This window comes from Callorhinchus milii, unplaced genomic scaffold (genome assembly GCF_018977255.1).
Source record: "Callorhinchus milii isolate IMCB2004 unplaced genomic scaffold, IMCB_Cmil_1.0 Scaffold11, whole genome shotgun sequence".
NCBI classification, from domain to species: domain Eukaryota; kingdom Metazoa; phylum Chordata; class Chondrichthyes; order Chimaeriformes; family Callorhinchidae; genus Callorhinchus; species Callorhinchus milii.
In genome coordinates, this window is record NW_024704752.1 from 14,881,281 (window position 1) to 14,893,689 (window position 12,409).

The window sequence follows — 12,409 nt, forward strand, 5'->3', positions numbered from 1 at the left end:
GAAACATAGATTAGTGATGTTTTTGTTCAACTAATGTTCCATGAATGAGATATCTATCAACTGATTTCCACTCAATTATGGGACATTAATTCTTGTGCTTACCTCGACCTCTTGAGGAACTTCTACCTCTTGGTGCCCCTGCCACTGTTCCTCCACCTCGTCCCATTAAACGTAGCACTGCTAGACTGTTTACAGACATGGAAAAATTTCGCTGGTGGGTTTAAAAACAAAATGAGAATAAACCACCTGAAAGCTCAGTAAAATCACACAAAAAACAATTTAGATTTAAGTAGTGCCTTTCATGTTGGGAAGCACTTCAAACAGCTGACTGGGAGCCCAATCTTAATAATAATAATCCTTGCATTTGATATAGCGCTTTTCACGTCGGGAGGACGTCCCAAAGCGCTTCACAGAACACACTGTAAAGTGAATTGACTGTATATTTGTGGGCGAACGCGGCAGCCAATTGCGCACAGCAATGTCCCACAAACAGTCGTAGATTGAAAATGACCAATTTTTTTTATTATTGTTTTTGGTTTTTGGAGGGATTATTATTAGGCGTGTGGAGTAAGGAAACTTGTCCAAGGTTTCGCCCTGACCTGCCTGGAATTGAACTCAGGTCTCTCACTTGCAAAGCGAGTGCTCTAACCACTGAGCTACAGGACTCCACAATCTTGGGAGGGGGGGGGGGGGAGAAATAGAGAGAAAGGTGACCTAAAGGTGGAGTGTATTGAGCGGGGGACTTGATGCAAGTTTATTTTAAACCAGCAATTACTAGCCATGTGGGTTTTGGACAAATGTATATCAATTCTAAATAGCAAAATTAGCTGTGGTCCACGGTCAAATGGAGTCCAGATAATCAATGCCTGGGCTCAAACACGAAGAGTAGCTACTTGGACCAATTAACGGGGACCAGTGGAACCATTCCCCCAACAAGGATTTCAGTAGGGTACAGAAAATTGGGGAGGGAATTAAAATCATAAATGTCAAAAACCTTCACCAGCCCTAAAAGGTTCAGCTACTGAAAACATTTAGTCTCATGTGCCTGAAACTATCTCCCCTGACTTTACTTAACTTTGAAAATAGAAGCAATCAGCTGCAACATTTAACTGAATATACCCCTAACAAGCAAAATACAGAAATTAAAATGTCCTCCTAAAGAATCAGTGGGCAGCTGCTACACAAGTAAAATCTTGCTGTTCCTTTACTCAAGTAGGTAACTAATTTGCTCACTATGACTCCAAGACGCAGTCACCTACTTGCTCTTCTTCTGTAAAAGGTACAAGTGCTAAAGGTGGCAGGGGCTCCTCTTGTAAAATAGGCAGAAACTCCTTATCACTTAGGTCTACGGGGATCTAAATTGCAAAGGAGAAGAGTTAAAACGATAATATAGTTATAGTAAACCTGATACAGTAAAAAAATGAAGTTCCATTGTGAGTTCTTAACAAACATTTACCATGCTCTGTGTACAGTGAATAACTTCAGACTAAAATATGTAACAATCCTATTGGAGTGCATGACCCATCTTAAAAAGTGAGTATAATCCAATTTCTTAAAATTCAAATAGTACAGGATTTCTGCAAAATGCACAATGCTAAAGTCCTATTCAATTATAGTTTGTAATTTATGTTAGTTCTATAGATAAAAACCTGGAGGATAAAGATGTCAATATTAACCTTTTGTACAATAAAATCCATGTTTAAATAACTCACTGACATTTTTGGAGCAAAAATTTCAGGTAAAATTACAGTCTTGGTATTCCAAAGTTGATTGAAACAGATACCTTTATTGTCATATAATAGTTTTAAACTGTAATCACCAACACAAAACTAACTAGGCTGAGCTAACACATACCTTGAGATCCTTTACATAAAGTGCTAGCATTTCTTCTCTTCCATAACGGTAATCTGCTAATTTATACTTTGGAAATGCTGGTGAGAGTGGAGGGGAGGTTATGCTCCCACCACTTGACAATGCGCGAAGCCTGCAAATAAAAAGGAGATATTGACCAACCTGTTGCATCCTTTGTTTTAACGTTTAACACAACAGAGGGTTTATGTCACCTTCAAACAATGAAGATCAAGTGAAATTAATTTTCACCCATGAACATGCCATTACGATCACTGAATATTTTCTACCATTAAGCAGTCTTTCCCCAAGGCTGAGACTAATAAACACCGTAGGAACTATCAGCAGTTATTAGATTCAGAAGAAGATGGAAATGTGAGCACAACTATTCAGAAGGAAAAAGTCCTTACCACTCAGGTCCAAAGTTAAGTGTCTGGGTTTCTGCTGCCATTTTATTTCTCCTGTTTTCTCAAGTACTGTTGAAATAAAAATATTGATGAGAAATTTAATACAATTTTACAGAGATACAAGATGCAGTGATAAACTGGCTTAGGAAAAACTTCACAAGACACTCAGTCAGTTAATAATGTAATCAGTGGTTTAATAGAAAATGGTTTGTCATAGACGTTCATTTTTAAACATACTGCATACTACATCTTTCATGAAATGAGTAGATTTACAATAAAGGACTGTCGAGGACCTTTTAATGCTTAGAAAAAAATATCACTATCCAACAATTTCCCACACCATCAACCTGACATTTTAGTTTAGGTGGTGGCTCTCAGACACAATCAGCTAACGTCAGTCGTACACAATCAAATGCAAAGAATAAAGGATAGGTTTTATTGAACCACACCTTCTCCAGCCTGCTTCATGTCCCATCTGACCAGTAGGCGAGCCTTCAGCTACTTTGCACCATTTCTCTAACTCTCCCTTAAAATCTCTTCGACTTACTCCTTCCCTCTAGTGTGTATTACACTAGGAAAACATATGCAATTTAAACTACTTCCCTTTCAAGCATGTTTCCACTAATATTGTATTGCAAGTGTTCAAATCTAAGAATTTATTTTAGTTCAATTACATTACAAATTATACTTTCCAGGACTAATTTGCTTTGGTTGATTTGGACTAAAAGAAATTTCAAAACTATTTATTTCCAACCCAAAAAATGAAGCAAAGCTAAAGCTTGGACTCAGACAGAAACAGTAAATTTTGTTTAAGTTTAGACAGCCAACCTGGGATAAGTACGTAATACATACTGAAATCCTCGGTTCCTCGTAATCAATTCTCCTCTGGATTTAAAGTTTAAAAATGTTGCAGTAAGCAATCATCCTCACATGACTCCCCATTTAAATACTGCAATTAGCATTACATAGCAGAGCAGAAGTATTCGTCATTAAATTGTTCCACTGTTCAAGAGTCACTTAAAAGGAATGTCAATTCAATGGCATAGATGAAGGGATCTATTCCCCAGCCTCACTTTCTTCATGTCTCACCTGAGAGGCGAGCCTTCAGCCACTTTGCCCCATTTCTCTAACACTCTCTCAAAATCTCTCCGCCTTGCTCATTGTCTCTCAATTTTCAAATCCCACTTGAAGACTCCCCTTTGATTGTACTTTCGGCCACCTTCCCACCCCATCCAAACTCACACTCCTGCTCAGCCTTTGTAAAGTGATTTGGCATAAAGTAAGTCTACAAGTAAAAAAACAAATTCTATTTCTTAGCACCTGATGAATACGAAACAAGTTATCTTTCACGTCAACACAAATCCTCATCAAATGTATAAATTTGAGAAAAAAGATTTTTCAAAACTAAATATTTATCGGTGCATATTAACAGTTATATCTGTGACATTTATAAAGCTATGAATGAAATGTTTATGGTATTGATGGGAATGAAAAGATAGAACACTTTGCTGGGATATTACATAATGGTGACATTATCTAGTCCAATTTACTGTGACCAAGTTTTGTTAAAAGATTATAATTTTATGTTGAGAGCAATTTGTACAACGGATAGAATTAAGAATATTAAATTAGAATTTTACACTTGAATGTGGAGCACATTTATATGGATAGATGACAACTTCTACTGGTGGTTCAGCATACAACCAACCACCTTGCTGCTCTGGGCAATTTCTTTGATATTTTGCTTCACAGAATTAACGTCTCAAGAGCATATTTTTATGAATCAGATCAAATCTATGTCACTTGATCTGCCTGGACCATCATCAACAATAACTTGAATTATATAGCTCCTTCACATAGTGCAGTGTCCAAGCAATGAACAATGGTGCAGTTTGTTGCTGTGCCAGGGAGAAAGGGGAGGTGACTATTGAAGAAGAAAGTCTGTCAGGTGTAAACTGAAAACAGTTAAGGAAGGCAGAGATTTGGGGCATCGTGACTGAGCAAATGAGGTGAGTAGAGGAGCGGTTAATAGTTCAGTCCTGGAATTGAGTGAAAAATGTTTCACTAAAAAAACATTCTCTCTCTTGTTCGGTCCCTCTCTCTCTTCACTCCCACCTCCCACCCGCACCCAAAAAGTATTTGATTGCCAATTGCGTTTACAAGTTTGAATTTAGATGTGTATAACCTATAAAACAGCCTTCAATGACAAATAGTGCTAAGCATTTAAAAAAATATTAGCCATAAGATATAAACCTATAAAATGTTTTGTTGGGGGTAGGATCATAGAATTTATCTTGCTCTAGTTATGAAATAAAACCTGTTGGAAAAAGTTCTACTGTACTATGCAAGCAATGACAGTTTGAAAAACACTTAATTTTTCTCCTTGTTACTAGATGGCTAGTGCTGCTGTAGCAGTAATCTCCACTTTTGATTGATAGCTTTTATTTGGAAATTTAAATTTGAATATTTACACTGTAGTTCATTTAATCTCTTACATTGTATTGCTGGAATTTCTATGGCAATAGAGGGCAAAAGATCCAACACCAGACAAAGATCCAACACTTGAAAAATAAACCATGTCCAGATTATCTCAAAGTCATTAATACAATTAAAATGATTCTATTTTCCATTTATATAAAACTCATGACAATATAATCCTGATGCAAGATTATGAACATTCCCAATTATGCTGCACAATTGCTCAGCACACATACAGAATCAGTTCCAGCAGATCATTCATCCACCTCACAAAAGAATTTCAGGGCTCAAATGTAAATCAACAGACTCTTTGAAATCAGAAACTAATTATATAAATCCATCAGATTTTTTTTTAAATGTAGATATATATTTTAATAATAATAATAATTATTATTATTATATATTTATTATATTTATTTATTATATTTATTATAATTATTATTATATATTTTAAAAGCCAAATGGGCTTACAAGAGCTTTTTTAAACCAGTTGACACTTATCAATTTTATATTTGTAGTTTACCACTAACTGTACCTTCAAAGTTGGCAGAAAACTGAATGCAAAGTGGCACTTAGCACGCATCACCAAATTGGCTTGTTTCAATGCACACCTGGACAAGACTGTAAATGGCTATCCAATGGGCTCAAGTATATGGATCCACTAAACAGTTAACTCAGTATTATGGTTGGTCCCAGACCACTACTGTTGAAAGATCTACTTCCTATACACAACAACAACTTGCATTTATATAGCGCCCTTCATGTGGGGTAGCGTCCCGGAGGGCTTGTAAACTCACAGGAAGAGATTCCATTACTTTTGTTTTCTAAGCACCTTCTGGCATAGTCCATACAGTACTTGTGCAGACTGGCAAATGTCCCACAGGTATTTTGTCCACATGTCTGCTTGGGGGAATGTCAGATTGTATCACAAATGCTTCTCACAGCAAGAAACAAAAATGGACCAGTATGTAGGGTCTCTGGCAGCAAACCAAATACGCATGTGGCTAGGTTTAAACAGTGCCAAAAAAAGCTTCCCACCTGTCAGTGAGAAGTACCACCAAAATGCATCAAAATATTCAAGACTCTCATTACACATATCTGTAAAGCCTGGCTTGCAACACATACATTTTATATCTCAACTTATAAATGCATATGACACTAGCACAACTCAACTAATTAAAATGCATATCTGATATGATCAAACTCACATTGAGATTAAGATTTAAGTGCAACATAGTAGTTAAAGCAGAATACAGTAGTATTTGACTGAACACATTTTACACAGTTATAGACAATTATCTAACTTATTATCGAAGTTATCATTCAAGCACTCTGGGACGTTACACCATGTGAAGGGCGCTATATAAATGCAAGCTACTGTTGTTGTCTAAGTCTCCTAATCTACAGACTGCTTTCCCAGTTTTCATATGCACGCACATCAGGGCCTTATCCGGAATTCCCTTCTGGGAATCTGGCACCCATTCCACAATTAGAGCTTAAGATCACTCACTTCACTGCCAGTTCTTGCTTTATTCCAGATCATGGGCATCAGCTGGTTTGGTTGGCAAAAAGTATGCAGATAACTTCCAAAGTTGTTTAAACTGTTGTTCTTGTGGGGTGAGGAAAATGAGCTGTGGGTCTTTTATGTCTATACCCACCAACAATAAAATTGGTCACCCACCCCATGGCTGTTTGTGGGACATTGCTGTGTGCAACTGGCTGCTGCGTTTCGCCAACAAAAAACACAGTCACTGCAATATATAGTCACTTTACAGTACATCCTTGTGAGGCTCTTTGGGGAGATGTCTCGACAACAAGTTAAACTCATGTTAATGGGGAAGTGAATTTTATCAAAAGACTTATTGCTCAGAATGTCTAAATCACCTTCCAATAATGTGCTGTGCACTATAAAAACATAAATTTGAGGCAACATAGCAGCAGATATTTTGTGTAGACATTCCAGTTGTGACATTGCAATGTTCCAATCTAGTGACATCATAAATAAGGAGAAAGCCATATACAACCCCAAATCGTTCTTGTTCAGTTTGAATTGGACTTCTAGGCTGCCTTCAAAGTGAAAACCAGACTTGTGAACCATATGGATCTAAGTTACAATTCAATGAATTCAACCACATCCTTAATTTACATTTTTATGACATAACCTAAAAATGGAACCCAGTAGGCAGGCTAAAGTAATCGACGGGTAAAAACTAATGGCAGTTTTCAACAAAATAATATCGTCTCAATATGGTAGTATTCAATTTGATGACCAATAATTACAAAGCATACCTGATAAATGATTAAATCCGCAATGCCACTGACATTTACTACAACATGGTAAAATTAAGAGTATTATAGTATTCAACTGCAAACATATTTTCCACATTTTTGTACAATTATCTGAGTGAAGTATATAACATCAACAATAGAAACATGTATTTGATTACTGGGAAATTTTATATCCTTCAGATCACAATTTGGTCACCAGGATATACCACATAACCAATCAAAAGGCAGGGAATATTGTGTTTATTAAAATAAAACTCCACACACAACTAAATTAGTTTGAAGCATTTCAGACGTACCTTGAGAAAATGCTGAGCCTGACATTTACCACTCGTTTACAGCTAAGCTGGTGCAAAATGGATTACAAACTCGTGTAACCATATGGAGCAGAGTGTATGTCGTATAAACAATGAGACTTGAAAATCCTAATTATTTCCAAAGTGACAACGGGTGGAGTTGAGAGAACTGCGCGCACCTTCGTTCAAACTATGCAAATTTGTCGAGAACTTTTATTTTTAGCAAAACCAGATAAAGACTACGGTCGTAATTATACTTTTTTTTTGGGGGGGGGGGGGGGAGTTCAGACCCTCCGAAATCCAACACGAAATGCAATTATGGGTACCTGGAGATCTGAGCTGAAAGACCCTGGACATGCATCATACTTGCACCCGTTTCCCTCACATTCCACATGGCAACAGAAGCCATCACCATAACACCGGGGCTTGAGGGTGGGTGGGGGTGGGGGGAGGGGGAGGGGGGGGGGGTTTTGAAAAAAAAATCTAGTAATAACTCCTCTTAAACACGAGCGATCGTTTCAAAACTCCTGCCGAAAAGCACTGCCCAAGGGCAGGCAGGTAAAGCTGTCAGGACCTTACAAAGGCGGCAGCGCGCGTGCACCTGCGAACCCAAATGCGCTTTTTTGCACCTTCCCTTCGTGCGAACGGACGGACGGACGGACGAAGTTTCAGGAAGTAATATCTCCTCCCGACCCTCAGCCCCCGGCGGCGGAATCGGGACCGAAATCCACCGAGTGTCACCTTTAAACTTTTTTGCCACGTTACAAGGGTGAACCTCGCAAACGGCACCCGCTTGACACCCGATCAATCACCCACACCCCCGCCCCCCCCGGTGCTAAAGAGAGTGGTGGCTTTGAGTGATGACTCATCCCAAAGCCCCTACACAACCTGCTCTCTCTCTCTCTCTCTCTCTCTCTGGCCCAGGAAAACACACTCGCCGCCCGCCCCGATGTCTCAAAAAGAGGCCGCTTCCGATTGGGCCCCCGGTGGGGACTGAACGCCCCGCGCGGCTGTGTTCGGGCCCGGGCTCGCTAAATAGAGGCCGAGGCTCCGAGGCCTGGTTGGGTTGGCCGCCCGCCCGCCCGCGGGGCACGGGCTGGGCCACGCGGGCGGGCGGGCGTTATTGATACTCGCATCTCTCCTTTCACACACTCTCTCTTCTCTGTCTCTCTCTCTCTTTTCCTTCCCTCCCACCGAACGACAAGAAGCACCAGAGCCCTCGGACGAGGAGACAGAGAGAGAGAGAGTGTGAGAGAGAGAGAGAGAGAGGAGGTCGGTGTCATCGCTGCCGTGTCAGTGTCCTCGAGCGTCTCTCTCTCTCTCCCTCCCTCACTCACTCCCTCCTTCCCTTTCCCCCCCCTCCCTCCCCTCCTCTTTCCTCCGGGTCCCTCTTACCCGAGGTAACCGCGCGGACACGACGGGGACACGACACGATACGATACGGACACGACAGTCGCGACACGACGGGTTTTTTTTTGTCACGGGCCGCACACACTCTGCACACTCTCCCCCACAGCGCTCCAGCCACAAACAAGATGGCGGCGATCATACCCCGTCACGTGACCCGCGCGCGGGTCAGCCCCGGCCCCCAACGTCCCCGGATGGAGGGTGGTGGGGGGGGGGGGCGGCGCCAGAGCGCCCACTGCGCATGCGCCCCTCTCTCTCTCTCTCCCCCCCCCCCTCCTCCATTGCAAAAATATATATATATATGCACACATATAATAATAATAATAATAATAACAATCCTTGCATTTGATATAGCGCTCTTCACGTCGGGAGGACGTCCCGAAGCGCTTCACAGAACACACTGTAAAGTGAATTGACTGTATATTTGTGGGCGAACGCGGCAGCCAATTGCGCACAGCAATGTCCCACAAACAGTCGTGGATTGAAAATGACCAATTTATTATTGTTTTTGGTTTTGGAGGGATTATTATTAGGCTCTGTGTGGAGTAAGGAAACTTGCCCAAGGTTTCGCCCTGACTGCTGGTGATTGAACTCGGGTCTCTCGCTTGCAAAGCGAGTGCTCTAACCACTGAGCTACAGGACTCCACATGCACAAATAATAAATAAAGTACGCGGTCGATTTCGCTTCTCGGCAGCGTGTTTGCTTGGTCTCGAAGACGCCGTACGGCGCTGCATCGAGCGCCGAGGGGGATTGCGCGCGTCAGATTCGTTGAGGGTGAATCCTGATTCGACGCACGACGGCGGTTCGGCTCCCCGCGGCGGAAGGAGCGCGCCGAAGGGTTTCACGCGATGCGCCGGAAAAGCGCACTGACCGCGTGTGTAGTTCGCCCGCACAAATATACAGTCAATTCCCTTTGCGGTACATTCTGTGAAGCACGTTGAGATGCACCAAAGAGATGATCAGGTGCCGTATCCAATGCAAGGATTATTATTATTATTTTGTAGGCAAATGAGGCACTGTCCCACAAACAGAATGACTCATTTTATTTGAGCGACGTTTGGCCAGGATCCAGGGAGAAACTCCCTTCTCTTTTTGCAAATCCATGCAATGAAACACGATGCATCGCAAAAATTTATAGGTGATATCCTTGATCTTATTGAATTTTAGTTCTGTGCAGAGCCACTGTTACGGGGACAGATAAGTAATGCAAGTAGGATGAAAGAAAGCATTCAAGATCTGGAACTGTAAATCTACTTTTTGGATAAAATAGCAATTGATGGATTGGACAAAACATAATATGAACAGAACTATCTCAAATTGTGTACCCCCAACCCACACCAACTACTAGCTGGGTGGGTTATACTAATATGTCAAAACACCAATAATCTACTCTAAATCTCAAACTGTAATAATAATAATAATAATCCTTGCATTTGATATAGCGCTTTTCACGTCGGGAGGACGTCCCAAAGCGCTTCACAGAACACACTGTAAAGTGAATTGACTGTATATTTGTGGGCGAACGCGGCAGCCAATTGCGCACAGCAATGTCCCACAAACAGTCGTAGATTGAAAATGACCAATTTATTATTGTTTTTTTGGTTTTGGAGGGATTATTATTAGGCTCTGTGTGGAGTAAGGAAACTTGCCCAAGGTTTCGCCCTCTGCCTGGAATTGAACTCGGGTCTCCCGCTTGCAAAGCGAGTGCTCTAACCACTGAGCTACAGGACTCCACAAATTCGATTTTATAACACTCCTAATCAGGTAGTATCCATTGGCTACTGAGGACTTCTTGCGAGAAAAGAGAATGCAAATCAATGAAAAGTATATGTGTTGGAAACAGGAATTGGTGTGAATATTGATCATTTATTGAAGGTTTCCAGTCAATGTGAAACTGTTGCAACAAAATCTATCATATATGGATTGTATTTTGAGGGCAATTAACTACAAGTCCAAATACAATATTCCAACGTTTCATTAGATCATTGTTTGGGCTATATTTGGAATATTATGTGCAGTTTTCAGCCACCTGAGGTTTTGAAGCATTGGTAACTAGTAAGAGAAGAGCTGCAAGTATGATGCTAGGACATAGAGCTCTAAATTATAAGGTAAACTTGTTTTCATTGGAAAAAGATAGATCCAAGCAAAATTATGGGAGAGATGTAAGCTAGCTATTTGACCTCGACGGTGAGAACAGAATTAGAGGGCATAGGTTGGCGAACAGAGCCAAGGTTAGATGATTACAAACAGTAAGACTGTTATGAATAAACATCAGAGAGATTACAAACCACTAAAACATAATTGCAAAAAAAAAGTCAAGTTGGAATAACTTGGAAAATCAGCAAATGTAATGCAATTGTAAACAAAATTTTCACAATAGAAGCAGACCCACAAATCGTGCTGTGCATGTTTCTATTTGTACAGTCTCAGCACAATTTGTTAAAATCTGTTCATTTCTGAAATCACCGCAGGATACACTAGTAGTTCATCAACAGGATGAATGCCACATTGTTTAGCAGCTGGCAGGGATAGTATTGCAATCTAAGATAAACTGGCAACAGTTTCCAGGTAATTACGAAGGGTTGCATCTCACCCTCTGTGCGGCTGATCATTCCTGGCTTGGGTTTAACTTGTCCTGAGGAACTACTGAAAGTGTATGAATGGATTGAATGCTTCCGTCCTGTCAGATAAGTAAATCTAACGCGGGCATTTTCGCACTCAGATCCAACAATTTGGTTCAGAAACAGGAAAATGAATTGTCATAATTTGCAACCTGTAAATAAGCAGACAAACCTCAAGCTAAAATGTTGACTATTTTGGTGCTGTTAATGTTGGAGCACTTGCAAATTAATGTTGTAAAATTTACGCGTTCGACACAACTCTTAAGTTTCCCAACCATACCTGTGGAAACATTATTCTGCATCCCATCAGAGGTTGATATAATTATTCTGTTCTTTGTGTAGTTATACTGATGACGCTAGCTCTCTTCACTCCAAATTGTTGAACTGCTAAAAACAATTCAATTTTTTTCCTCGAAAATACATCTCATCAGCAGAAATATCCAACAAATCGTGACTTTGATTCACTCTAAATGCAGCTGGTGCCAGATTGGCACCGACTTTGGTTCTGTCTAGCCATTCCCTGTTCTAGAATGGAATAGTGTAGCACATTTGGTGGGTGTGAGATGAGGAACATTAGTTTACAGAGCAAAAATGTGCTGCATTCAAAATGCTTTGTCGTCTTGTGTCACAGCTGCTGAACGTGTATGTTGGTAAAATGTGTAGTGACATTGTTGAAACATTTACCCACAGAACAGCTGTTTCACATTTTAGACATATCCTTTCTGCATGATAAACTGTTGGTAGCTACGAAAGCTGTCTCACTGAAGTTAGTTTCAGAAAAACTGAATTTAGGATAAAATATAAAGGTGATGAGAGCATAGAACAGATCTAAGCACAGGGGTGAAAACCACAAATTGCCTAAATAAAACAGAAGTCACTGGGAACACTCAGCAGGTCAGAATTTCCTCTCTCCATAGATGCTGCTGAGTGTTCCCAGCCACTTCTGATTTAAAAATAAAAAGGTCCTTAGCTTTCCATTGGTCAGTTCTCCTAATCGCAAATCTCATTACTATCAGATGTATATCAAAATGTCATATAATATATTCTATACATTTCTATTATGTA

The 12,409-nt window shown here is 40.4% G+C and overlaps 1 protein-coding gene across 8 annotated transcripts in view; it reads right to left on the reverse strand.

Moving 5' to 3' along the window:
- Positions 1–8,885, reverse strand: part of gigyf2 (GRB10 interacting GYF protein 2) — a 42,291-nt gene extending 33,406 nt beyond the window's left edge. For 6 of the 8 annotated variants that reach the window (XM_042339394.1, XM_007887711.2, XM_007887702.2 and 3 more), the window contains exons 1-5: positions 8,711–8,853; positions 2,259–2,324; positions 1,855–1,984; positions 1,260–1,355; positions 103–211 (exon numbers count right to left, since the gene is read on the reverse strand). In XM_042339394.1, the coding sequence (XP_042195328.1) occupies positions 103–211; positions 1,260–1,355; positions 1,855–1,984; positions 2,259–2,299 (376 nt within the window). In that variant the 5' untranslated portion in view covers positions 2,300–2,324; positions 8,711–8,853. The other 2 variants (XM_007887670.2, XM_007887678.2) reach the window with 2 other exon arrangements.
- Between the last annotated feature and the right edge of the window lie 3,524 nt (positions 8,886–12,409).